The sequence below is a fragment of the Mesoplodon densirostris genome, chromosome 9, assembly GCF_025265405.1.
Source record: "Mesoplodon densirostris isolate mMesDen1 chromosome 9, mMesDen1 primary haplotype, whole genome shotgun sequence".
Lineage (NCBI taxonomy): Eukaryota > Metazoa > Chordata > Mammalia > Artiodactyla > Ziphiidae > Mesoplodon > Mesoplodon densirostris.
Genome location: NC_082669.1, coordinates 21,186,297 through 21,213,733, shown reverse-complemented (window position 1 = coordinate 21,213,733; position 27,437 = coordinate 21,186,297). Strand labels below are relative to the sequence as shown.

Here is a 27,437-nt window from a genome sequence, read left to right as displayed (position 1 = left end):
GACAGCTTTACTTATTCTTTTCTGATTTGGATTCCTTTTATTTCCTTTTCTTCTCTGATTGCTGTGGCTAAAACTTCCAAAACTATGTTGAATAATAGTGGTGAGAGTGGGCAACCTTATCTTGTTCCTGATCTTAGTGGAAATGGTTTCAGTTTTTCACCATTGAGGACGATGTTGGCTGTGGGTTTGTCCTGTCAATTACAGGAAAAGATCTGTAAACAATACAAACATATGGAGGCTAAACAATACACTACTTAATAACGAAGTGATCACTGAAGAAATCAAAGAGGAAATCAAAAAATACCTAGTAACAAATGACAATGTAGGCGCGATGACCGAAAACCTATGGGATGCAGCAAAAGCAGTTCTAAGAGGGAAGTTTATAGCAATGCAATCCTACCTTAAGAAACAGGAAACATGTCAGATAAACAACCTAACCTTGCACCTAAAGCAATTAGAGAAAGAAGAACAAAAAAACCCCAAAGTTAGCAGAAGAAAATAAATCATAAAGATCAAATCAGAAATAAATGAAAAAGAGATGAAGGAAACGATAGCAAAGATTAATAAAACTAAAAGCTGGTTCTTTGAGAAGATAAACAAAATTGATAAACCATTAGCCAGATTCATCAAGAAAAAAGGGAGAAGACTCACATCAATAGAACTAGACATGAAAAAGGAGAAGTAACAACTGACACTACAGAAATACAAAAGATCATGAGAGATTACTACAAGGAACTCTATGCCAATAAAATGGACAACCTGGAAGAAATGGACAAATTCTTAGAAATGTACAACCTGCCGAGACTGAACCAGGAAGAAATAGAAAATATGAACAGACCAATGACAAGCACTGAAATTGAGACTGTGATTAAAAATCTTCCAACAAACAAAAGTCCAGGACCAGATGGCTTCACAGGTGAATTCTATCAAACATTTAGAGAAGAGCTAACACCTATCGTTCTGAAACTCCTCCAAAATATAGCAGAGGGAGGAACACTCCCAAACTCATTCTACAAGTCCACCATCACCCTGATACCAAAGCCAGACAAAGATGTCACAAAGAAAGAAAACTACAGGCCAATATCACTGATGAACATAGATGCAAAAATCCTCAACAAAATACTAGCAAACAGAATCCAACAGCACATTAAAAGGATCATACACCATGATCAAGTGGGGTTTATTCCAGGAATGCAAGGATTCTTCAATATATGCAAATCAATCAACATGGTACACCATATTAACAAATTGAAGGAGAAAAACCATATGATCATCTCAATAGATGCAGAGAAAGCTTTCAACAAAATTCAACACCCATTTATGATAAAAACCCTGCAGAAAGTAGGCATAGAGGGAACTTTCCTCAACTTTCCTGTTCATTCTGACACCACTGTCTCTAACCAGCCCTTCATGGATTCAGCCTTAATATAAAGGATACACTAAATCATGATAGATCTTAAAACAGTCCTGTTTTGTTGCATTACTAAGTAGTAATGGAAAAACAGAACCCTGAAATGTTATTCATTCTGAAATATCTTTTTTTTTTTAATGCAGAGTAGCTGTAGACATTTTCCTAAATTAGGACCTCATACCGGGAAATGAGTCCTCTTTTTTACATGATATCATTACTAATGGGTATTAATGGAGATGAATTTCTAAGTGGTAGACTATTCAAAGGTAAGAAAAGCAGCCATTATTTTAGAACTCTTTATTTGTGACTCAAAGGGTGCGACTATAATTGCAATTTTGTTTTCCATAAGAAGATTTCTGTTGATATGAAATCATTTAATAAAATGAGAAGAATTATTTAATTGCAGCTGTATCTGAATGGTGATAACTTGCTTAACTGTGCCTCTGGAAATCTTGACAACACTATTTTTATAAAATACCACATCTTTTCTTCATAAGTAACATTTTTTTGTTTGTAATTTAGTCACTTCATGTCATTTCTACCTAAATTATTATCTATTTTCAATTAGTAAAGTGGTAGGATTTAGTACTTAACAAATAAGCATTTTGTTATAGTATCTGGAATTGAGAAGGAAATATCTGCTTCTTCACATCTGCCCTTATTTTCTTTAAGAACACATTAGATTTCCTATTATGTTCTTAATTAAAGAACAGGAAGTTTTCTGTGTTATTAACGCAAGCTCTCAAGGACAGAAATCAGGATGTAGAGGAGGAAAGATTTGGGTAGAATTGTTTTCTAGTTTCTCTGATCTGTATCTTACGGCTTATTCATATAAACCAAAGCCTTGATGTGGATTTGGTTACCTTTAGGAGGGATACTATGTGATGCTCCTTGTCAGTGAGCCTAGGCAGCCCCTTTGGCGTCTCAAATGGGCAGAATACCTCATTCACCCACCATTTCTTAGATGATGCTCTCCCTTGGGTGCCTATGGCAGACAAGCCCATCAAAGGCTCCATGTGATTCCCATGGAAGTCTCTGTAGCATCTTTGATTGCTCTTCATCCAAGTTGCTGTATGCATAGCATTTCAATGATGGAATGCGATTTAGTAAAAATACACAAGTCCGTCTCTACCAAAGAGTTTATGCAACCTCGGGAGTGCTGGCATCCAAAACCTCCTGTTAACAGGCCTGTATGTCTTTATGAATGTGAAACTGTCACCTCTTTGATCAGTAGGTCATGTGTGGCCCACACTGTTCAAGAGCATCTGCACATTCCAATCCTCCTGTCTCCTCCCCCCACCCTGCCCACCCCCCTACATTCATAGGTAGCACTGGGGAAGCTTCTCCAGAACCTTCTGTGCCTGGCTACACGCTGCACGTGCTCATCTCTGAACACGTGGTTGTGGGAAGTTCTCTACGCATGTGCTTCGTGAGAATATTGATCACATCACCACTTTACCAAAAATTATTTTCAAGTGCCTAGATAAGAATAGTCAGTTCAGGTTCAGCGGGTGAGAAAACAAGTCTTCGTGGCAGAGCTGGCAGCATTTGGACTCCCATTGTATGGCTCTGTCCAGGGCACCCTGACCACCTATGCGATCCCACCCAGGACAAAGCTTAAGAAATGTTATCCTGGGCCTCCCTGGTGGCGCAGTGGTTGAGAGTCCGCCTGCCGATGCAGGGGATACGGGTTCGTGCCCTGGTCTGGGAGGATCCCATATGCCGCGGAGCGGCTGGGCCCGTGAGCCATGCCCGCTGGGCCTGCGCATCCGGAGCCTGTGCTCCGCAACGGGAGAGGCCACAACAGTGAGAGGCCCGCATACCGCAAAAAAAAAAAAAAAAGTTATCCTTTTTAATATTTATGTTATTAACTACTTAGTGTTTTTTTGATTATCCTCAGTCTCACTTTGGTGTGAAAATAAAATTTTGAAGACAGGTAAATAAGGAGCAGGCGTTAAAGATCAGCAGAGTCAAGTAACACTAAGTGATTTACGAGGAGGATGGAGAGGAGGAAGAAGAAAAATTCAGTACCGCCTCAGTTTACGTGTTATGGGTTTTATTTCTATTCTGATACCTTTATTTATACATGGGAAAAGCCATACCCACAGAAATTAAAATGAATTATCCAAGTTCAGTGTAACTGCAGTTATGACCCAGATTTCCTAACTTCCCTTTCAATATTGTTTCCAATATGCTACACTGACTTCCCCTGCTTTGGAAAAGGTGGTCATTTTATCATAAAAGTTAACTCAACCTGAAGCTAATACCACAGAACTGTGGAGAAGAACTGAATCAAGAAACTCTTAGAAAAAGTGGTGGTTTCAAATGAGAGTTTACTCTCAAATGAATCTGTAAGTGCCGTGTATGATTCCTGGAAGAGTCTTTTCCTGGCACTACTATTGTATCAGTTGGCTTTGCTGCATAACAAACCATCCCAAAGCTTAGTTGCTTAAAACAACAGTCATTTATTATAAATATTACAACAGCTAGTCATTAGAATCATACTGTAGCAATATTTGTACTTCTACCATTGAGCCTTCTATAAGATCTTTGAGGTCCATTGTAATTAAATCTATATACCTCTTAGGTGATGCAATAGAAGAAATAGAACTTCTTCTACATTTTAATGACTATCTTTTAAAAGGAAAGAGAAATTTCTTATTTTCTCTGACCTTTATTTCACTGAAGAATTAATGGAGTTTCATCATAATGTAATGTGTATTTATACTTTTTTCTTTTAAGTCTAGATATAATGTTTATTAAATGTTAAAAAAGGAGTAATAGTTTCATAATTACAAATAGCATTTCTTGTGACCATGATACCACTGTAATGCCCTAATTGTGAAAGATTGAAATTTATGTTCAAATTATTTTAAAAGTATTTTTGTCATTAGTAATATTTTTAAATTATTTAAAATATTTTTTAATATTTAAAAGTATTGTTATCGATAATTGTTTACATTGGGTTTTATGGATTTTAAAGTGTCTTCATGGGATTTAACTCTGTCATTTTTAAACTAGATAGTGTCCCTCTTCACCATTCATGCTGCTGTTATTGTCGAGTTTGCTTTTTATTTGTAATAGAAATTTTCAAGCGTAAGTTCCCAGATAGTCTTTTGGGCTACTGATTATTGTCCAGAAAGTATGTTTATCTCTGCCCCCTTTTTGTTAGATTTCTAAAATGAGTCCATCCTGCGTTCATAGTCGACGTGTCCTTTCCTTTGCGTGCTACTTTTTGCTGCTAATGGTGGATCTTCTCTCCCTTTTGTTTGCAGTGTCGCAGTTTGAAACTGAATTCTACGTCAGTGGCCTGGCGCCTCTCTGTGATCAGCTTGTTGTACTTTCCTATGTAAAGGAGGTTTCCGAAAAAACGGTAATTTTTTTTCACCCCAAATACAGTAGGGTGGGTTCATTTGTAGCATTTTTACCCAGATGAAGTTGCCCATGAAAGAACTTAGCTCGTCTGAGCAGAACTTCCTGACCTATAAAACAACGTCAGCAGAGATTACCCTGCAGGCTTAATGTATTTACATTTCAGAAGCTCCACTCATTGGTTGCCTTGTTCCTTTTGCCAAGCAAAGGGGAGTCTTTTTTTTTTTTTGCCTTCCCTTTTTTCCATCTCTCTTGGTATTTTCCGTCGAAAGGAATGAAGGATTCCTCTTGCCAAAAGGCCAAGAAACTAAACTGACACTGTGCATTAGCAGAAATGACAGCAATGAAGTTGATCTGTAGCATCAGCAGGGGTCCCTGTGCTCAGAGTGAATTACAGAGAGGGTGGTCCATTATTTCCTGAAATCCAGATATATTTGTTTACTTCCCAGTGGCCCAGTGATTCTGAGTAGCTTGATTCTTGCTTTGAAATTAGATTGTTGCTAAGTCTCGGTTATCACTGCAAATGACGGTATGAAATGTACAGCTCATAGGAAGCAGCAGAGAACCTGCATTTCATTATACATGATTTTGGAATGAAGCCTGTTATAGTATCCAGTGGAGGGGCCTGCATACTGAGTCTTTCTTTGAAGCCTAGGTCGGCCCCATTCTCAGTTTGTCTTTATTGTCAGAGTCCAGAGTTCCTGTCAGGAAGGGGCTAGGGGTGGCTTCAAGGCATAAACAAGGAGAGTTTATTGTAAAGGATTTTCTTTGGGATGCTGTGGTATAAAAGAAATGCAATTGATTGTCTAGCCTTTTACAGTGAGTGGGTTCTCCTTGTCTGTACGCTCTCTCTCTCTCTCTCTCTCTCTCTCTCTCTCTCTCTCTCTCTCTCTCTCTCTTTTGTTTTTTCCTTTTCAAATAGCAAGGAATAAAATGGAGAGAAAAACCCTGGGAGTCCTGGTTTTGAAGTGGTAGCTGCTCTCCAACATTCCTCTGAACGAGCTCTTACATCAGGAAGCCATCGCTATAGTAACCTGGAGCTCTGGGTGCCCATGTTGCTAGGCAATGGGATGCAGTAGACTTAAATGAACACTCAAACCTGCTAAAATCAATAGGGCTGGCTTCCAGCCCTGTGCAGGACATCAGTTTATTATTATTTTATTTTTATTTTTTTTGAAAATAAAAGCATTGGCTCCGGAGGGAGTAAATACAGTGCTTTTTGATGGGGAATGAGGGGAGCATTCAGGATGTGATTGAAAGACATAAGGAAAGAGGCAGTAAAATGACAAAGGGAAGGCCTAATAAACGGTTGACCAAAGAAAGAAAGAAGGGAAGGAAACCTTTGTTAATAAGAGAGAGTATTGGAAAGGAGTAAAAACCAAGAAAAGCCAACCTCAAAGAGCAAATTAGAAGATGGAATTTTTTCAGAGGAAGAAGTGAGGGTCTTGGAGGTGCTTTAAAAATGTGTGTGTCAGTGTATATAACTCTTCATTTTCTCTAACACCAGAGGACACCTGAAATCCTTAAATACGGAAAGAACTGATCAAATTAAGGCAGAAGGAATAAAGAAGCAAGCTTGGGGCCAACCACGCCCCCCTTTTCTTTTTCACATCAAAAAGTTTAACTGCAACAGTAAACAGAAATCATTTTTATATCAATTATAATGTTATCCCAGCATATTTTCCTCATTACACCTTTTACATATGTGCCTGTTCCCACACAGTTGCAGTGATAGTTACAAGCTCTTCTGTGTGGCCATAATTCTAGGAGCATCGTTCCATTCTCTCTGTATATGGCTGTGCAGTCTCCCATCATCTTTCTGGTGGTTGTGAACTGTTTCATCTGGTTGATATAACCTAATTTCTGAAGCTGTTCCCTTAATGTTTTGTTTTTCTTCCATTCATTAACAAAGCATGTGTGTTAAGAATGGTGCTCAGCATGGAGTATCAATGATCAACAAGACCAAATTCCTGCTCCTAAGCAGTTCACGCATAAGCAGGGCTGTTAGACCAGTGAACAAAAGTTGTAAAGTAATGATAAGATGGATTTCTTATCCATCACCTTGCTGATGGATTCCTTATACATGTGAAGGAGCTATTTATGTGGTCTAGCAAGGTGATTTTCTTTTAACATTATTTGGTTCAATTTCTTTTTCTATTTTGCTATTCTAATTTTGATATTTTTTGTCATTGTTATAGCTGTTAATTTTTTAAATAGTCAAAATTTTCAGGTTTTTCCTTTTTGTTGTTTTAAAAGCAAGATATTTGTCATTTCTCCACAGATGTGACAAATTATCCTGTATATTCACTGGGTTTTTTTCCTCTAATAGTGGATCTTTCATAATTGCTTTTTATTTTGGACTGTTTTAAATATATGAGATGCAAAGCTGACGTAATCGGGGCTTCCCTGGTGGCGCAGTGGTTGGGAGCCCGCCTGCCGGTGCAGGGGATGTGGGTTCGTGCCCCAGTCCGGGATGATCCCACGTGCCGCGGAGCGGCTGGGCCCGTGAGCCATGGCAGCTGGACCTGCGCGTCCGGAGCCTGTGCTCCGCAACGGGAGAGGCCACGACAGTGAGAGACCCACATACCGGAAAAAAAAAAAAAAAAAAAAAAGCTGACGTAATCGCTTCTCAGTTAACCTAACAAAATTGATCAAAGGAATCTTCGAGGCTTACTGTTTCACTGGAGAGCCTTGGAGAGTTGGGAGTAGTTCTGGATTTCTTTCATTCTGTTCCTTTCATCTGTGTTCTCTATACCAGTGTCACACTGCTTTAGGTCTTACTGCTTTAGGTCTTGCTGCTTTGGAAAATAGTCAAGTGTATCTTTCACTTTCACTCTGTGCTGAATATTCAAAGAGCTTAAGTTTTATAGTAAAACAAACTTGATTTCAAATCCATAGTCCCAGTTTTCCCACAAATCCCAGTCTCACTGTTTACTTATATAACTCTGACCTCAGTTCCCTCATCTGCAAAATTAGGAAGAACAATACTTACTGAAGGGTGACTTAAGGACTCAGCGAGAAGAATCTGCGGACAGTCACCTACTAAGCTAGTGAGATTGTCATAGGCCCTCAATAAAGCATCTTTTCCCCTTCTATCTTGATCTAGAACGGCAGTGTCCAAAACTGTAGTCATTAAGCTATGTGCCTATCCAAGTTGAAATTAATGAAAATGAAATAAAATTTAAAACTCAGTTTCTCAGGCACAGTCATCACATTTCAGGTGTTTGATGGCCACTCATGACTCATGTCTACCACGCTGGGCAGTGCAGGCACAGAACATCTACATCATCTCAGCAAGTTCTGCTGTAGACGTAACTCTTAGTCTCTGGCTTCTCAGCATCCCCAGTGAAAGGACTAGTAGTGGCAGTGGTCTGGATCGTGGAGCAGTTCATAATGTAATTTTCACTCTGTCTCATATTTGTGAGGAAGATGTAACAGAGTTATCTAAGGATGTGGTAGCCGTCCCTTGGAGTTGAAAGGGCTGCAGTGGTAGACCGTTGACATAGTACAGTGGTACCTGTCCTGAGTATCTCATCCAAGAGGTCAAAATAAACCACTGCTATGAGGCCGTCCACGACAGGTGGTGAGAAGGGCTTACACCTGCCGAATTTATAAAACCAAAGCACTTAATTATGGCTACCTAGAATTAATTTGTAACATTTTTTAAAATATGCTGTGACACTTGGCCACTTAGTATCCATGTGATCTTGCACAAGGCACTACTTTTCTTTTTTTTTTTTAATTAATTTATTTATTTTTGGCTGTGCTGGGTCTTCGCTGCTGCGTGCGGGCTTTTCTCTAGTTGGGGCGAGCGGGGGCTACTCTTCATTGGTGCGTGGGCTTCTCATTGCGGTGACTTCTCTTGTTGCAGAGCACGGGCTTCGGTAGTTGTGGCACGCGGGCTCAGTAGTTGTGGCTCATGGGCTCTAGAGCACAGGCTCAGTAGTTGTAGCACACGGGCTTAGTTGCTCCGTGGCATGTGGGATCTTCCTGTACCAGGGACTGAACCCGTGTGCCCTGTGCTGGCAGGCGGATTCTTAACCACTGCGCCACCAGGGAAGTCCCTAATTTGTATCATTTATAGAAATGTAATTCAAATGAGGCTTTCTTTTTCCCCTTAGGAAAGAGAATACTGCGCCAGGCCCAGACTGGATATCATCCAGCCGCTTTCCGAGACTTGTGAAGAGATCTCTTCTGATGCTCTGACTGTGAGAGGCTTTCAGGAAAATGAATGTAGAGATTATCACTTAGGTGAGAGACATCAAGGATCTGACTCACGTTATTTCCTTTATTTATGTTTTTTCCCCTCCACTTGAGTAGCACAACCAGGAATTTACATTAAGGTGCTGAAAGGCTCTTGGAGCCTATCGGGGCAGGCCTTTTATGTTGAAAATGAAGGCGTCAAGGCTCAGAGATGCTGTAGAACTTGCTTGAGTTCCCACAGCAGAAGGGAGGGGTAGAGATGAGGCCAGGACCAAGCTGAGGAGGCTTTGTGGCCTTTGTTCTTGTATTTGGTCTCCTGTCCTAACTACTTCATGTGACACCTGACTTACACTGATGCCAAGCAGTGTGGTTCTCTAGTTGGCGTATCACTCCCAACTTTATATCCCTAGAAGGTGTACTCTGGGTTGCCAGAGAAATTGTCTTTCTTTGACCGAATGCTCAGAGCTTGAGAGAGCGCCTCATACATACTAGGCTTTCACTGAGTATTTGTTGAGTGGATGCATGAATGCACTTAGTCACTGCTTGGAAATAAAGGGAGAACCATTGCTTTATAGTCATACCAGCGGCCTCTGTGTTTTGGTGTCATCATATCCTTGAAAAATACATTGATGGAAAAATAGAACAGCTTTGGCTGTTGAGAAATTCTTTCCTGCTTTAAAAAACAATAGACACGTTTTGAGAATATTTTCAGTTCTCATTTTGGTCAATGAAGAAATATGCTATATCTGTTAGAGCTTTCTTATATGAAGCCCTTGATCAGCTGAGAAATGGGAGTGTATATTCTGGACTTAGCAAAAAGCAAATGTGATTCACAAGTGAAAGCATCCAGTTGAGGTATTTTTTGCTTAGAGCAAACTCTGCTGCACATTTAGAAACCCTTCAGAACAGGTTTTCTAATTGAATTCTTCAGGAAACCCTTACCATCGGCATTGTGCACAACATGCTGAAATGATAGATGATGTCTCCAGGGCTTGGGGCGTCTGTCATTTATGCTTTAGATGGCCTTGACCTTGAAGAGGAGGAAACATTTATCGCCAACTGTGGGGTGTAATTGTTCTGTAAAAATAGAACTGTGCTGTAAATGGCCATCAATAAAGTTTATATACAGTAGATAAATTATATACAATAGACATGGAGAATTTTGAGCGCTATCTTTCAGCTGAGGTCAGAACGTTAATATATGAAACAGAATTTTTAAGCCTACCTTATTTTTTTCAAGTTTTTTTGGTACCTCCTCCCCCCTTCCCTCCCTCCTTCCTCCTTCCCTTCCTTCTTTTTTCATTCAAATCATTTTATGTGTAAATATTTTTTAAAGCATTGGAATAGACTCTATCATCCTCTACCCTGTCTCCCACCCCTACCTTCAAACACAGCCAAACACATTTATTCCAAAGGTAAGAGAGTTTTCTGTTCGCTTGTAAGTTGGGTAGCCTAACCCTGTCCCCCCCAAACCACTGCCAAGGTTTCTACTGTTGAGTCCCCCAAGTTGTTGCTCTCTTATCTCTAGAATACTCGGAAGGGGAGTCACTCTTCTACATTGTGAGTCCAAGAGATGTTGTCGTAGCCAAGGAACGAGACCAAGATGACCACATCGACTGGCTCCTTGAAAAGAAGAAATATGAAGTAGTTTTGCTTTTACTTCAAAGTATTGACACGTCGGTAACAGAGAGGGGCTAAAAGGGCTTTGTAATAAATCTTTCACGTAGGTGAATTAGAATGTTCTAAGCTAGTAATATGTAGGAGGCCAATAACTTTCCGATACTCTTTTCGCAGGTTAGGGGGAATAAAGACTGCAAGGAGGTCGACTGGCCTTACTGTTCAGTGGAAGAGGCATTGGTGATGGAGGGAGGGGTGGGTTCGATCCAGCCTACTGATAAGTTTATTTGGTGGTCTTTCAAGAAAAATAAAATAAAGCTAGTATTTCAGAATCATCCATTTGGATATTTTAGTGAAATAATTTATTTTGTGCTTATATCATGTGTAAAAAGTAAAGCTATCAAACTGTACTCAGGAGGGTTTGAACTACCTGTTCAGATGGAATGATATCCATGTCATTAGTCTTGGTTCAGACTAATTTGAGTAGATAATGCCCCATCATGGCTTTTTTTAAAAAAGGAAAACATTTTAAAGTTTTATTGCTGCAAAGGTATTATTGTGTTGGTTTAGTTAGAGAAACTCTCTGGATAGTCTTATATGCTAATCAGCCAAAAACAAACAAAAAATAGTCCACTTATTTGGTGCTTTAAGTTTGTAACCACCTGAAAGGATTTGGAAAAAAAAAGTTTTTATTTTATAAACTCTTTGGAGTCCAGGTATTGATACCAAGTTCGTACCCCAGTTATTACCATTATTGCTTTAGATCCAGCAGCTTCTTAAAGAAATAATTTTGTGTTTCAAACATTTGTGTTAAAGTAATCATAGTGAACTTACCAAAATAAAAATAAAATCAGAGATTTTCAAAATCTTAGTGTAGTTGTACCTAAATGTTTGCATATAGGTTACTTTTTATGCTTCAGAAAGGAAAAATGCCCCTTGATTAATATATGTCATACAGATTTAGAATGACAGATTTTTTTGTTTGAACATAAGAGATTTTGTTGTATTTTGAGTTGCGTCTGAAATGTGATTCCAGGATCCTAATGTGGAAATGAATTCAAATGGAAATAAGAGAAGTCTTCATTTTGGTTGACTGCTTTTGTTTGAGTTTGAATTCAGTGAGGTTCACTCAACCATAACATTAAAAATTCCTGTGCTTGAAGCAAAAGCCATGGGAAAATGGGGCTTATTTATGTAGCCCAGAACTTTAAAACATAATAAATATAGTGTTTATAACCTCAATGTCTCTCTCTCCCATTCTCCCCCCTTTTCCCTTCCTCCTTTTGGACTGCTTTTATCATGCTTATGTAAATACAGGAAGCTCTGATGGCAGCTGAAATTAGCCAAAAGAACATTAAAAGACATAAGATTCTGGTAAGTATGTAATTTTACTATTTGAAACATAACTTTTCCTTTCAATAAGTTATAATGAGGCTGAAAGTAATTTGAAAAGAACGGATTCTTGCTACCTTTTGAGAAGTTATTTCAAACGAATTCCCTAACCTGTGAGGTCATAACAGTTCATTTTACTGAATCAGTTTCTGCTTATAAACAAGAAACTTGAACAACTGCTAGGAGGTAGTTTTAGGTAATTTGGAAACTGGATTTATAAATACACTTTAAATACAAAGCTTTCCAGTTACGCATGGGGAAGTTTCTTTAAATCACAGGTAAAATCACATTATCATGAAATTTATCAAAAGAGTAGTTTCATAAAACTAGACTGCTTCAGTGGCTCTATAAGAAGAGGCTCAATTTATTTTGTTATGGTGACTAATCTAGGACATCAAATATATTTTTATTACATTTTGGACTTGGGAAAAATATTGTGAGTGAAAGCCCATTTCTTTGCTAACTGTGAAAATGGATGTGCAGATGGAAAGCAGAAAAGAAATGTTATCCTCTGAGTGTGAAGGGTCCTTAGAGATCATCTAGCCCAAGACCCTAGTTTACAGTTGAAAACTGGAAACTTAGTTATTTATGGCTATTTGGGTTCCAGTGCAAAGTCCTTCTGCCTACACTTTCCCCACCTTAAACTTCTCTTTAAAACTTCCCAAAGAAGCCTAATTCCCAAAGAGTATACAAGCAAAATAGTTCAGGAACTAAAAGGGAGAGAGAGAATGAGAGCATCTTATGTTGTTTTATTCATTCAAAATTGTAGAGAATAAGCAAGGATTACCTAGAAATGGAGTATTCCAGCCAGTAGAAGAGTATAGTTGAAGTAAGCAGGTCAAAAGTAAGATAAGCTTAGCTTAGTCAGTTGTACATTGGGTTTGGTAATATGAAAGTGACAAGTGCATTTTTCTGTATATATTATTTATTCTCAACATGCTTGATGGAGTGAAAGTGAATAGGAGATGATGAAGTTGAGTTGAATATAGACTAAGGCTAGCCTCGAAGCGGAAAAGAGTCAAGACTATGGCTGGGGACCGTGACATCATGGGGAGGTTTTGGGTGATGGTGGGTATTTCGTGTAAGACATTTAACGTGCTTATGCTTAAAGGAAAAGAGAGAAAATCAGGTTGAGGTTAAAGGAGCACAGAGACAGAGGATGAGTTGGGAGGGAGCATGGACATGGGGAGAAAGGTTAGAGAAATTGACTCTGCAAAAGAGGCATCTCTTCTCTGAACCTGTAGACTCACTGTAGATACTGTGATATGTGATCTATTTTCAGAGAAATAAAGTTAAGCACCTTTTCTTCACTCCGTAGTTCCAACCGATTTGAAATACGATTTCCTACATAGTAGTCATTAAAGTGAAAGTTTAATAAACTAAGCACTTTGGGTATTTCCCTTCACTCTTGACATGGGCATGCCCTTTACATTAATCACGCCTGGACATTCTTCTCCTAGGATAAAGCAGGCAGAGAGAAAAATGGGCTCCTGCCATTTCTGCCATCCAGGAAGAAGCTCCGCAAAAAATTTTTTGTGCATAAAGTAGAACTTAAAATCCAAGTTTTGTTATATATATTGAGTTCAAGCTTCTCATGCAAATGCTTTTAGGTGGAACTAACCTTTCATAAGAGTCATGAGGCAATCAAGCAAGAGGTCCCCCGTCTCTGGTGACACAGGCCACCTCAAATCCTTTCAGGACTAAGGTAGAATAAGTGAATGAGCACGAATCCTGTGAAGCCAGTCAGTTCATTGCTTTGAGCTCCAGTCTCCTCATCTGTAAACTCGTGGGTTTGAATGACCTGGTTTTCTGAGCTCATTTTCACTTTTTTTTTTTTTGCGGTATGCGGGCCTCTCACTGTTGTGGCCCCTCCTGTTGTGGAGCACATGCTCCTGATGCGCAGGCTCAGCGGCCATGGCTCATGGGCCCAGCCGCTCCACGGCATGTGGGATCTTCCCGGACCGGGGCACGAACCCGTGTCCCCTGCATTGGCAGGCGGACTCTCAACCACTGCGCCACCAGGGAAGCCCTCATTTTCACTTTGATGTTAACTTTAAATATTTCCCTTTCAAATGATCTGTCATTTCATTTTTCCTACAGCATTTCCTCAGACTTGGTATAGAAGAGACAGGTAGCTCACGTTTTAGGGATGAAAGCACAAGAAACAATTTTATATCCAGTGACAACATGAAATTGTTGGATCATGTTTCTCTTATCAGAGATTTCTTTGTAGGAAATTTCTTAGAAGAGGGCAGGTTAGGAGCCTTTAAAGTAGTAACGTTTTTTAAAATTGTAAACTCTAAACTTTGTGAGAATATAAGTATATTTAAATATGCTCAAGAAAGAAATGAACATAATTACATAAAGCAGACTAAGATGTATGAACAGGTTCCAGTCAGCAGGTCCACTCAGGAACGGAGACCCAACTTTCCATGTGTTCCAGTTAAGTATGAAATTCCTTCATTTCATTTTCCCTAGGACATCGGCTTGGCATATATAAACCACCTGGTGGAGAAAGGAGAGTACGACATAGCGGCACGGTAATCAAGATGTTTTCACAATTATTTGTTCATGTAAATAGAATTGAGCCATGTTAGCAATACGAATAAGTCATTCTCTGCAGTTGACAGACTTTTTTTTACATCTTTCTAACGGGTTATTTTTGAATAGTAATGCTTTTAACCACAGAATGGATTGATACATGTTATTTACCCACCTACTGTCGCATTTGCACTAAATGAAAAATGATTTTCTCATTATTTAATGAGAAGGGTGTCAGAAATCATGAAGAATCTGATATTTTACCCTTTTTATAAGCTGACAAGTTTGCCTGCCAGTTTCATGAGTGCTGGCAAAAGACCTGATACTCCGGGGTCAGAGACACAGGATCGTCTACCTCAGCAGTAGTCGTGGCCAGACTACCAGCACTTTCTCCAGATCCCACAGCATGAGGCAGAGAGGCCCAGGTGACCCTGCCCAGGCAGCAGGCTGTGTTACAGGAGAGGGACCCTGGGCCTAGGGTGTCTGATTCTTTTATAATGGGCAGTAAGCCTGCCTGCCCTTGGCTCCAGGGGAAGATGTTATTTTTATTTTACTGGGCAGTAAACAAACCTGCCCTGTGCTCCAGAGGGAGACACAGTCTGTGTCCTCTCAACCTCCAGGGCTGTTCATGCTACAAGCATCCCAGGAGAGACAGAACAAAAGGGAAAAGAGAAAAAGAGACAGGTTTTTGCAGGACAAAAACCTAAATAAATGGTTTATAGTGGTCGTGTGGGTCTGTGTGGGCAGTTCCCCCTCGAGCTGCGCAGTGCCATCTGCAGGACTGTGTGGCTGCCCGGAAACATAGTCTTCAGGGCCACTTTTTGTCCCCTGATTTAGGGAAATGTGTTTCTTTGATGTGTAGATCAAAGTTTTATTCATACATGAACATTTTTCTGAATTATATACTGAAGTAGGATTCTAATTTTCTAAAGTCTGATTTTGTAGTCCAGTATTTCAAGCCATTGAAAAAGTGGTTTCATTGACACTTTTGGGTATGATGATATTTCTTCGAGGCAAGAAGTGTCCCCAGACCAGCAGCACTCATCTGGATAAGTAGGAAACTCAGAACAGAAAAATCAGTGGGAAAACCCCTAATCAAAGTCTTCTGAAAGGGATTCATCTTTATTTATAAGTATTTCATATTTTCATGATTTCCATCAACTTTGTATATGCAGTCAAGTGAGTACCAGTAATACCTTTATGTTCATTGGCACTTGAAATGGAAATTTGTCAAAGTTCTGGGATGAGAGATTTATCTAAACCACTAGGGGAAATGTCTACTTATTCTGTCTCTGTTTGTTTTCTTTATTTATACTTTCTTTTCCCTGGGATGTTTTTACTGCCAGCAAATGCCAGAAAATTCTTGGGAAAAATGCAGCACTCTGGGAATATGAAGTTTATAAATTTAAAGAAATTGGACAGCTTAAGGTAAGCATAGCTTTATTTTTAACTCTTTAATTTTTGTATGTAGTATATTAATATTGAGATGGAAATAAAATTAATAGTAATCAGTTCTTTATTGGGAAGCGAGTACTATTTCAGCTAGAAAGAAAAACTTTTAGAAATTAGTTACCAAATAGAAATCTGGTTTATATTTTATGTGCATAAAATATATACAAATGTACCACATATATGATATGTTCACTTTCTTATCTCCCTCCAATTCCCTCTGTGTTCAGATGGAAGTTTTCATGTTCTTTTTAATGAATGTGGAGAACAGGTATAGTCTCATCACAGTAGATTATAATAAACATAAGACTTTTTTCATATGTACTGAAGAATTAGTGCATTTTCCAACATCTTACTTGCTGGAAGACAAATGGAAAATTTTGACCAGGTAGCTTGAACAAATAATTTTGATATTTCATTTTTTTATCTTTCATTTTAGTTTACAATATCTAAACTAATCAATAAAGTATTCCTATGTCTGGAGATCTGTTTAAAACATTTTTTGAAAACTTTTCAGTATCTGTGAGCCTTTTCAGTATTCTCTTAGAATTATGAACATGCTTTTAAAAATTCCAATTATTCAGCAGGCCAGCCCTGTGCCTTGTCCTCTGCTTGCCCCATAAATGTAACTCTTCTCCAGGAGACCCTCAAGGACACTTCTAGTCACGTTTATTGGGTTGACCTTGGGGGATCTTCTCCAGTCCTATGGCCATGTTTACCATGATGGCTCCATCACCCAGACCTCTATTTTGAATTCCTTATCTATGTTGGAAGCGTGTGATGGACATTTTTCCTTGTGTGTACATGCTGCTGAGAATGATCACTCAGATTAATGTGAATCCATTTCCCTCCCAAGTTTGGTCCTTCTCCTTTCAATCTGTGTGTACCACATCACAATATACTCATTTTTCCATGCTTAATAGCTCAAAGCCACTGTCTTTTTTTTTTTTTAACATCTTTATTGGCATATAATTGCTTTGCAGTGTTGTGTTAGTTTCTGCTGTATAACAAAGTGAATCAGCTATACATATACTTATATCCCCATATCCCCTCCCTCCTGCATCTCCCTCCCACCCTCCCTATCCCACCCCTCTAGGTGGTCACAAAGCACTGGGCTGATCTCCCTGTGCTATGCAGCTAAAGCCATTGTCTTGATGAGAACATCTAACTCACCTCCTTATTCTGTTTTATCTCCAATTCTTGTCAGTTTCACTTTGTCAGTACCAGTTGGGCCTCTCCTCCCCCTCTGGTACCACTGCCTTAACTCCCGCCTGAGGTATTGCAAGGGCCTTTTGGCAGATCTATAGACAACCCTAACCCACGGTTAGCCGTTTAAAAACTAAATGTGTTCCTCTCATTTCCCTCCTGCTCAGAGCATAAAATCTGAATCCGTTTCATGACCCCACGTCACCTTCCTCTTCAGCCTCATCTCCCTCCTGTGACCCCCGTCTCACATGTCTGAGCCATGCTGACCTCCCTGCATGCAGAGTGTGCATTCATGGTTCCATGCCTTTGCCCATGCTGTTCCCTCTCCCAGGGTGCCCTTCCCCCCTCTCTTGGCCTGACAGGCCCCAGGCATCTGTCACTTCTGCTTCAGTCTCCAAGATCCACCTCGCCCCGACATCTTGTTTGCCTCTCTCTCCAGACACTTAGCAATATTGCAACTGGCTGTTTAGATATCTGCATATCTTCCTTCTGAAGCTGTGAGCTCCTGGGGACAGTGCCTGGAGCTCTGGGTCCCCAGGACAGAGCATGGCGATTGGTGGGTAGTGCACTGCAGAACCATTTACAGTGTTTGGAAATTCAACACTTAACACAGTGCTGAAGTAGCTAAAAACATAAGGTTTATTTTCCCTTAATTTCAAACGATGATTATGGGTTTTTAAAGGTTGATGTATTCCATTTTAAGGGAAAAAAAAGATGAATAGATGATCTATAACTCCTTGATTACTTAAGAAGTTGACTTTTATCATCATTCTCCCTCAAATTACTTAGATTTTCATTAATTCATCAGGAAGAACAGAGAGATAATGTTTAACTTAATCGAGGCCGTGTCTTTTATTCATTCATTCATAGATGTAGACACCTTATCTCTACTTTTTAAAATGTATTGTAACATGCTATAAGAAGGTAGAGCTTATTTGAATCTTTTCTCTTCGTAGTATTTTTCCAAAGTACTCTGTTGCCTTAAGTTTTTAAAGTAAATGTACATTTTTATATTTGCTGCCTCTTTGGAGTACAGTTTTATTTTGCTACTTTTTAAAGATTTTTTTTTTTGCCTTTTCCTTCCTTAGGCTATTAGTCCTTATTTGCCAAGAGGGGATCCAGTTCTGAAACCACTCATCTATGAAATGATCTTGCATGAATTTTTGGAAAGTGATTATGAGGTATGACATTCCAACATGGTCAAATTGTTCTCAGTGGAAAATGTTATGAAATCTAGAAAAATGGTACACTCGAGCAGCTGGCTTAAAGGCAGCAGATTTGCAGTTTCTCTGTGGAGATGAAACTGAGATACATACGCTCTGATGACCACTGATGTTTATGTGGACCTTGTTAGAGAAAATGTCTAATCCATGGACATTCTGAATATTTCCTTAAAGCTACCTCCTCGATAGAGCTAAAGGGAAAGGACCAAGTGCCATTTGGGGGAATTCATAAATAGAATAGCATCTGCTAATGATGCTTCTACTACTCTTAAATAATTCAGAACTTTCTAAAACTTGAGTCTCAGAACTAAGTTTGCCAAAGGAGGATTGCAGAGAAATTGGGACGCAGGTAGGGGGAAGGGGATTGGAAATGATCTGTTTTGCTTATTGTTTAAGGAGAAAGGTGGTACTTAAACTGCTTATCTACTGTACACGCTGCACTTTTACATGCATGTTGCGATATTATACTCCCAGCAACACTATACATAGTAATATCCAATTTTACAGAGGAACTAAAAATTAAAACAATTAAATAACTTGCCTAAGGCCATCCATAATAGGTATGCCTGGGTTTGACTTTAAATTTGGTGTTTGCATGCACCCAAAATGGATGATAATTTTTTAAGTTTGTTCCTTTAAAATGCATTTATTCAGAAAGTCTCTGTTCCGTGCCTACTGTATTCCAGGAATGTGCTGGGCGCTAAGCATGCAGATGTGAATGAAATGATGTGTATTTAGCAATAGCTCTAGTCTGAGTCACACCCAAGCATATAAACCAGCAGTTCTCAACAGAGGTGGATTCCCGCCCCCCTCCCCGCCCCCCAGGGGACATCTGGCAATGTCTGGAGATATTTGTGATTGTCACAACTGGGGAATTGTCACTACAGGCATTTGGTGGGTGGTGGCCAGCAAGGATGCTGCTAAACATCCTACAACACACAGGATAGCCCCCCTATGACAAAGAATTATCTGTCCTCAAGTGTCAACAGGACTGAGTTTGAGGACCTCTGCTATAAACAGGTAAATTTTTACGTTATATGCTGGGTGTTCTAATAAAGCTACCCACGAAATGTGGTGGGAAGACTCAGCCTTCACCTGCTTCTGACTAGAGGAAAAGATGGTCTTTCTCGTGGGCAGGTTCTAGACAAGGCTGGTAAGCTCTTTATCAGAGCTGGTGCTGAGACGATCCATAAATCAGGAGATATAGGACCACCGACTGCTGTCCTCCAGTTTCTGCCCAAACGTCAAAGTCTTTATAAAAGTGGCACCATCTTCAGCTCCTTATAAAGTTCAGGGACCTAACCCAGTGATCAGTTTTCATATTTGGTACCTCACCGTATGTTGCAGGTTGTCACTGCCTTCGTACATTCTGATGTTATGTTTTGAAAATAAGGAAGACTTTATTTACAGCTTTTCTCCTTCCCACAAGAATGCGGAGTGGCTTGCGGAAAGGTTAATAGATAGAATGGAAATTCCCTAGCAGTCCAGTGGTTAGGACTCCGCACTTCCACTGCAGAGGGCATGGGTTTGATCCCTGGTCGGAGAACTAAGATCCTGCATGCTACATGGTGCAGCCTTAAAAAAACAAACAAAAAACAACAACAACCAAAAAGAAAGGTTAATAGAAAGAGACAATCAGAGAGGGAATGAGAAAAAGAGCTCCTGTGTTTTGAGTGCCTACTGAGATACTTTTTTAACAAATAACTGATTCAATTTAAGGAGGAGTAATAATGCAAACACTGTATTCTAACTCTGAGATGGTTTTTAGAGCTTAAGATCTAAAGGGACCTTTAAGATGGTGCACTTTTATCCTGGTAACTCACACACTTGGTCAGTTACTGTCGGCCACGTGTTCCTGGCTACGTCAGATTCAAGCATCCTGATGCCTGTGTGACCTATGTAGTGCCTTTACTGTTCCAAGCCTGTATTCTTATCATAGGAAGGGACTACGTGCTTTCGGATGAATTCAACTTGAACGACGTATTTCTTTAATAACTGTACAAACTAATGAAGGCAGCATCTCTTATCACCATGTGCTCTGTTACCATAATCCAGTCTTCCCTACCAGCATGGGTCTGTTCCTTTCCAGGTCTGTACGGAAGAGTCTATGGTAATCGTTTCTGACATTTGTGCTAGGTGCCAACTGCCAGAGTCTCGGAGCTTGGTTTCTCTTCATTTCCTATTCAGTCCAATTCAGCACATCTTTATTTAGAACCTACCGTGGTCAAGAATTGGGCTGAGTACTCATTTGGATCCAAGAGAAATAAAAACACAGTCCCAGGCTTCAGTGGGCTTACAGACTGACTAGGGAGACTGTGTTAATAAGCTTTAAGCAACTAGAAAATAAGGAAGACAGGCAGAGCAACGTGTTTTAAGAGATCTAATGAGAGGCCATTATTGGCCGTAGTTATTGGAAAAGGTTTCTTCTGTGAAGAAAGACTTACAATGGACTTCTCTTTCTTTCCAGTATGTCTGAGTACACAGAGTGGCTGTCATAAAATTTCCATCTTTGTACATCTTCCTGAAAGAAAGAAAATTCTGAGTGTTCTGTGAAAATGATGGGAAGAGTATGAGCTTTATTCTGAAACACCGAAGCTCAGTATACTTGTCCTGTTTTTAAAGTCATGTCATTTAACCATAAAAAAGCAATTTTATTATTTGTATGACTCTGTTACAATTCATGATTCAACCCTCACTTTTTCAAGAAACTGTTTTAAATCCTGTATCGTTAAAGGTATCTTGTTAATTCATATCTGGAAAACTTTTGACTGAGACTGAAAGAAATAAGCATGACTCAAAGCTTGTAGATGTTTTTTCCTGAATATTTTCGGGTGTCTGGTCAGTACTATTAAGAAGGTTACAAATAATTTGGTTTGTCATAAGCTCTTATAAATAATTCGCATTTTCGCTTCCGTCATTCTCCGTTTCATGTTTAATTTTGAATTAAATTGTCACATAATTCGTCAGATAGCAGTGTTCTGTAGCAACATTTTTGATCACATATAATGTGGATGAAAATTTTGTGCTGCTAAATATAGCACTAAACGTCAGATTAAAAATAAAGTAAAAATATATGAACAGTATTTTCTTGGAGGTACTGGCTCTTCATAACTTCTTTGTACGGGGTTTCTACTGAAATGCATATAGCTTTGCCTTTTAATTTACCCTAGCAGAATTATTTTCAATACTGAAGTTTTGCTTCATAATATTAATGACAAATGTATAAGCATGTTAAAAATGGGACAATTTCTATGGCATTTCATTTAATGAATAGTCTTTCATCTTACAGAAAGACCCGAACGAACTTTCTGACCAACCCAATATGATGGGCACCAGGGGGTTCTCTGATTTTGCCACTGGATCGTAATAGTTCCCTGATAACTATGTCCTCTAATTAATAACAAAGGCCCCAGGGGTGATTTCATCAGTATTTTTTAGTACATTTATTCAAAGGTACACAAAACCAGTTAAGCAGAGAAAAGCCTAACGTGAAATGTGATCAATGTTTATTTCAGTTTAAGTTGGAGTCCTCAGGGTTTTATCACACAACATGACCTGTCATGTTGTCTTGTTTTGTACTAGGAGTTGGAAGTACTGCAAGGCCATTGCCTGAATCATGGGAAAGAGGGAAAGGAGCCAGGCTTCCTTTTCCTGAACAGTATTACCTCTGGTTTCAGGTCTACTGAGAGCTGCCAGTATTGGGGTGGAAATCTTTTCAAGACTTTTATCTTATAAATTGCAGAGTCTTAAGAAAACAGAAACTTGATCCAACATATTTTGATTCAGAGAACATTTCAGTGTTCTGGTTTAGTAGTTTTATGAAATGTATCCCCTTTACTTCGTGACTCTCCTCCCCAAATCTCTCAAGTCAAACTGCTATCATGTTCATATGAAGGAAGGTTGCAGTTTGAATGGAAAATGTGCAGCCTCTTCTGGTCTTTTGCCATCCTTGCTAGGGGTTTCTTCGGCAGAAAAAAACTATATTCCTGATCATTTTTGTGATTTTCTTCTTAGCAAATCCTGGTAGTTTATAGAAGCAAATTCCACCACACAATTTTCATTTCTAAATATCATTTAAACCAATTCAAAGTAGTTCACTAAAGCATTTGTTGAGTTATTTAATATAAATAATATGATTTTTTTCAATAATGTGAAGATTTTTACTTCTATTTGCTACCTTTGAAAACATCTACAGTTTTCTTTTTTTTTTTTTCCTAAAAGTTGTCAAGGATCAGTAAGAAAATAGCTACCCAATACTTTGAGTCACAAAGGCTAAAGTTGAGAATCAGGATGGCACGGCTGCCCAGAACACTGGCCAAGAATCAGCCCTGGAGGGAAACAGGATCCAATCAGGGGGTCTGGAGTTTTCTATCAGAACCACAAAACTTGAGATCGAGAGAGAGTCAGGGTAAGAGCAGGGGGCAGACTTGAACCAGCATCCTAAATCCCCAAACAAAACTAGGTTTAGAGGCATGAGTGGAAGGAAGATAGAGATGATAAGTTGTTGAAGGTGGGATGCCGGGTGATTCCACTGTGGAAGCAAAGCCACTGTGTGCTCAGTACTGGCTGTGTAGCTGACTTGGACAGTATCTGTAAGATGTTAAAGATGTTCTCCAAGTGTTATGGCTAGTCCAGAATGAAGAGAGAGCAAGTCAGACCTAAATTCTGCCTCTGCAGTGGCACTTGATGGAAGGACCTGGGGGCCTTGCTTCCTTGTGCATTTCATCCAATCACAAGAGAAGGGATGGCACCGCCTACTTCTCAGGAATGGCGAATGGGGATGCGTATGCAGACATTGTGTGCCTCCCTCACCACCCGTGAAAATTGATGATGTGTTTATGGACCAATGTTTTAACCCTAATGTGATCTTATCTGTTTTCCATGAATAGTTTTAGGAATTGTATGAACGCTTTGGATTGTTTTCCTGTTTAAAGAGTGTTCTTCCTCTGTTCTCCCCCTTGGTTAGGGTTTTGCCACACTGATCCGAGAATGGCCGGGAGATCTGTACAACAATTCAGTAATAGTTCAAGCAGTTCGGGATCACCTGAAGAAAGACAGTCAGAACAGAACCTTACTTAAAACCCTGGCAGAATTGTGAGTATATTTTAGCACTTCTTTTTTCGAAATCAGTCTACATGAAAAGTCTTCCCTATTTTAGATCTGTCAAACTGAATTGGCAGGATGCAGATCTATATTCTTTTCCTATGTTCACTCTTAGTAAAAATCTTTCATAAGCCTCCGGTCAACAACGAGAACATAAGGTAAGGAAATTGTGTGAAACTTAACTATTGTAATGTCATCTGCTTCCCAGGGAAGACGAACCCTAACCAGAATCACTTGGTAGGGGCAGTGGTTCAGGTAGGGAAGGGTGCCAGGTCTTAGACTCCTTAAGCAAATCAGTTTCCCAGAGAGGCGCTGGATTCTGTCATTCTTGGATCTGCAAGTCAGTAAATTTCTCAAACCACAGACTCTTTATCCATAAGATCACAGGTGACAGTTCCTTATGGGATGGTTTTCATGAGAATCTTGCATGATACTACTATACCAGCGGTGCAAGGGATGGTTTTAATGAAGTTTCATCATCGAGAACTAAGTGCAGTGCCTGGCACTGAATTAGGGCTTAGAAAACGGAAGCCTGGGTAATGCTTTTCATATTCATTGGGTGCTTTCGGTGACCCGGGCTTTGTGCCATATGCCTATGACACAGAGGTAGATAAGATACACCCATGCCCTCTAGGAACTTTGGTTTAGTGAAACAAGCAGCACACTGCAGTTAATCTCAGGAAGACCGTCCCACTTCAGCCCCTCAACACTCCCCCCACCTCAGACAACCCGCTCCAGCATCCTCTTACATCTTTTGCCCAAGACCAAGAAAGGTACACCAAAATGGCCTAGAATTTCAGGGCTGCTTAAGACTTTGCACAGAAGGGGACACATGTGTGGCCTTCTGAGTTGGAACACTAAGGATTTTCTTCTGGAAACACTGTTCTAGTTTTCCTTGGATTCTGTAGTACTAACATGGTACGAGTAATACTAATAATTCTGTAGTGCTAAGAATGGATTCCCAGTGCAGTTTAGTTCAGTTGGCATTTAGGAGCTGGCTTAGGGAATTAAGCAATGTGAAAAACACTGTTTCAACAGAAAAACACATTTAAATTTTACACAACCTCCTTACAGAGAAGCTTTTGGAATATTACCCCTTTGTCAGCTGAACACCGCTTGTAAGAATTTTAACTGATTTTTCTGTTACTAGAATAAGAACTTCCTTCATGTGGGATCGTAATTTCTTTGGTATATGGATTTCTCTAAAAAATTTTGAGAGTTCACTTTTTTAAGAAAACTTTTATTGAATATTGTAAATATTCTAAAATTTTGGTGAGATGGAAGCAAGGTTCTGAGAAAGAAATACTTATTGGTCACATATAGTTAAATCCCAAGGAACACTTTTCTAAATAAAGTTAGCTTTTCTCTCTAAACAGGTTTTTCAGTTTTCATTAATATAAAACATGATTTACATGTGTGTATCTGTGTGTTTTATGAGATGTGTTGGTGAACATTAATGTAAAAACTTTTGTCTTACCAGGTACACCTATGACAAAAACTATGGCAATGCTCTGGAAATATACTTAACGTTAAGACATAAGGATGTTTTCCAGTTGATCCACAAGCATAATCTTTTCAGTTCTATCAAGGATAAAATTGTTTTATTAATGGATTTTGATTCCGAGGTAATGTGTTTCTTTTTAATTTTTATTTTTTTAAAATTTTTATTGGAGTATAGTTGATTTACAATGTGTGTTAGTTTCACGTGTACAGCAAAGTGAATGAGGTATAATGTGTTTCTTATTTTACTACTGATAAATTATTTGTGCTGTCCCAAGTTTTTTTTTTTTTTTTTTTTTTGCGGTACGCGGGCCTCTCACTGCTGTGGCCTCTCCCGTTGCGGAGCACAGGCTCCAGATGCACAGGCTTAGCGGCCACGGCTCACGGGCCCAGCCGCTTCGCAGCATGTGGGATCCTCCCGGACCGGGGCACGAACCCATGTCCCCTGCATCGGCAGGCAGACTCAACCACTGCACCACCAGGGAAGCCCTTTCCCAAGTTTTTAATAATTAGACATTTGTCCACATGCTGGAGGAGTTAATAAATCACATAACTTGGCTGTATGCGGATCATGTTCAGAGCCTTCTGACCCTCCCTGGATGTTACTCTACTAGTCGGCATTCAGGAATCCTTTCCTTGATGTGGTTATTCTGTAAAAGCAATCATAATTTGATGTGGAACTTTTGAAGTTGTGTGTGTGTGTGTGTGTATGAAATAATTTTTTTGGGTAAAACAATTCATATAACTCATAGAAACTGAGAATCTAGCCATATTGCTTTAGCTCATTCAACCCTATTAATTGTATGTCCCAGAATTCAAATTTTAAGTAAACTATTTTGATCCATTTGTTGCAGTTTTATTCCTTGGTATTCACAGCTTTAGCATGTGGAGTTTCTACTGGTCTCAGATGATGCTCAGACTGATACATGTGGGATGTATCACTTTATTATAGGACAAATTGGAAGAGTGGATTGCTTGTCTCAGGAGGCACCCTACCTCCAGAGCTCACAGTGGCTCTTGTAAAGTGATACAAACTTTGTGTTTTAAACAAAGCAAAGTTAATGCAAGTGCTAATGATGGAAAGAAAGAGATTCATACAACACAGTGGTTCTTATTCCAAAAAATCGAAATTTTAAAGAGTAGAACCCTTAAGGCTCTAAAAGGGTCACTTGAATTTTTAAAAATTTTATTTTACTGTATTTAGTGGTATTATGTGTTATATATCTACTATGTGCTATATATTAGTCTTCACACGCTTAAACTTAAACAGGAGCTAAATCTACTTTTTTCTGAAAGATGCTTTTAGCCCATTTTTCATACTGAAGGAGTCAAGTCCTTAGGCAGTACAGATCTAAAAATAATTAGTGCAGTTCCCAGGAAGTTCAGGGGACAGAGGTTCTGCTTTTCTGGCAGAAGATGATTAAGAGGATGAGAAGCTTATATAGAAATTAATAACATTTTCCACATATTCAGTCTCCCCTTACGCCTACCCCACCCCCAAGTGTCTCAAGAGCCTAGTTTTGCCTATGAAGCTATAGACAAAAGTTGAATGAGCTCAAAAGAATTGCTATTCACGAGCATGGGCCCAAGTTAAGGAATCAGAGAACTTTCTAATTAGAAAATAACTTAAGGATAATCTCTTCCAACGTCCTAATATTTCAGAGAGAAAAAAATGTTCGCAGCGGGCAGGTAGGCAATGTAATAGCAGAGTCAAGGACAAGACCCAGGTATTCTGTATGAGGCTCAGTCTGGTGGGCTGTCTTCCCACTACTTCTTGCTACAGGCACTGTCTAACTTGTGTTTCATGAATGTTAACGGTGGCTAAAGTCAATTCTAAAAATCCATAAGCTTTATATCGTTATGAAACTTCAGCTATCTTTTCTTTTTCTTTCTTTTTTTTTTTTTTCCTGACTCTTATCCTCTTCTCCACATAAGATCAGCTTCTTGTATCTGTGGAATCTGTGGAGGGACTCAGTCAATGTTCAGGTGGCCAGAAGCAAAGCTCATTTTTGTGGTACTGCAAACTATACAGATGTTTTGTATTAGTGAGTCGTAGCAAGGCACTACTTTAAGTCTATGCAAAACACAGAGACCTCAGTTTGAAACACATTTTAAGAAGCATTTAGAAATATCTCACTGAAGGACCACTGTAAAGCTAAGAACCTTCTTATCTGTGTAAAATAAGCCCTCTGCCTTTAATGGTGATACCTTATCCAATACATTGTATTCTGTGTTCTCTTTTTTCTATGGCAAATTTCAATGACTGGTTATTTTTTCATATTGCAGAAAGCTGTTGACATGCTTCTGGACAACGAAGATAAAATTTCAGTGAGTGCCTTTTGTTTTTACATGTGTTCAAACAGATGAGTGTCTGGGACCACTATCGCCATAAAGAAGAGAGATGTTTATCAGATAATTTT

At 39.2% G+C, this 27,437-nt stretch overlaps 1 protein-coding gene across 1 annotated transcript in view; it reads left to right on the top strand.

Moving 5' to 3' along the window:
- Window positions 1–27,437, top strand: part of VPS41 (VPS41 subunit of HOPS complex) — a 194,601-nt gene that overhangs the window by 140,450 nt on the left and 26,714 nt on the right. The window contains exons 11-20 of the mRNA XM_060108229.1: window positions 4,687–4,784; window positions 8,905–9,034; window positions 10,515–10,630; window positions 11,921–11,977; window positions 14,474–14,535; window positions 15,883–15,964; window positions 18,280–18,372; window positions 23,381–23,508; window positions 24,998–25,142; window positions 27,304–27,345. Coding sequence (XP_059964212.1) covers window positions 4,687–4,784; window positions 8,905–9,034; window positions 10,515–10,630; window positions 11,921–11,977; window positions 14,474–14,535; window positions 15,883–15,964; window positions 18,280–18,372; window positions 23,381–23,508; window positions 24,998–25,142; window positions 27,304–27,345 — 953 coding nt within the window. The remainder of the gene's footprint in view (window positions 1–4,686; window positions 4,785–8,904; window positions 9,035–10,514; window positions 10,631–11,920; window positions 11,978–14,473; window positions 14,536–15,882; window positions 15,965–18,279; window positions 18,373–23,380; window positions 23,509–24,997; window positions 25,143–27,303; window positions 27,346–27,437) is intronic.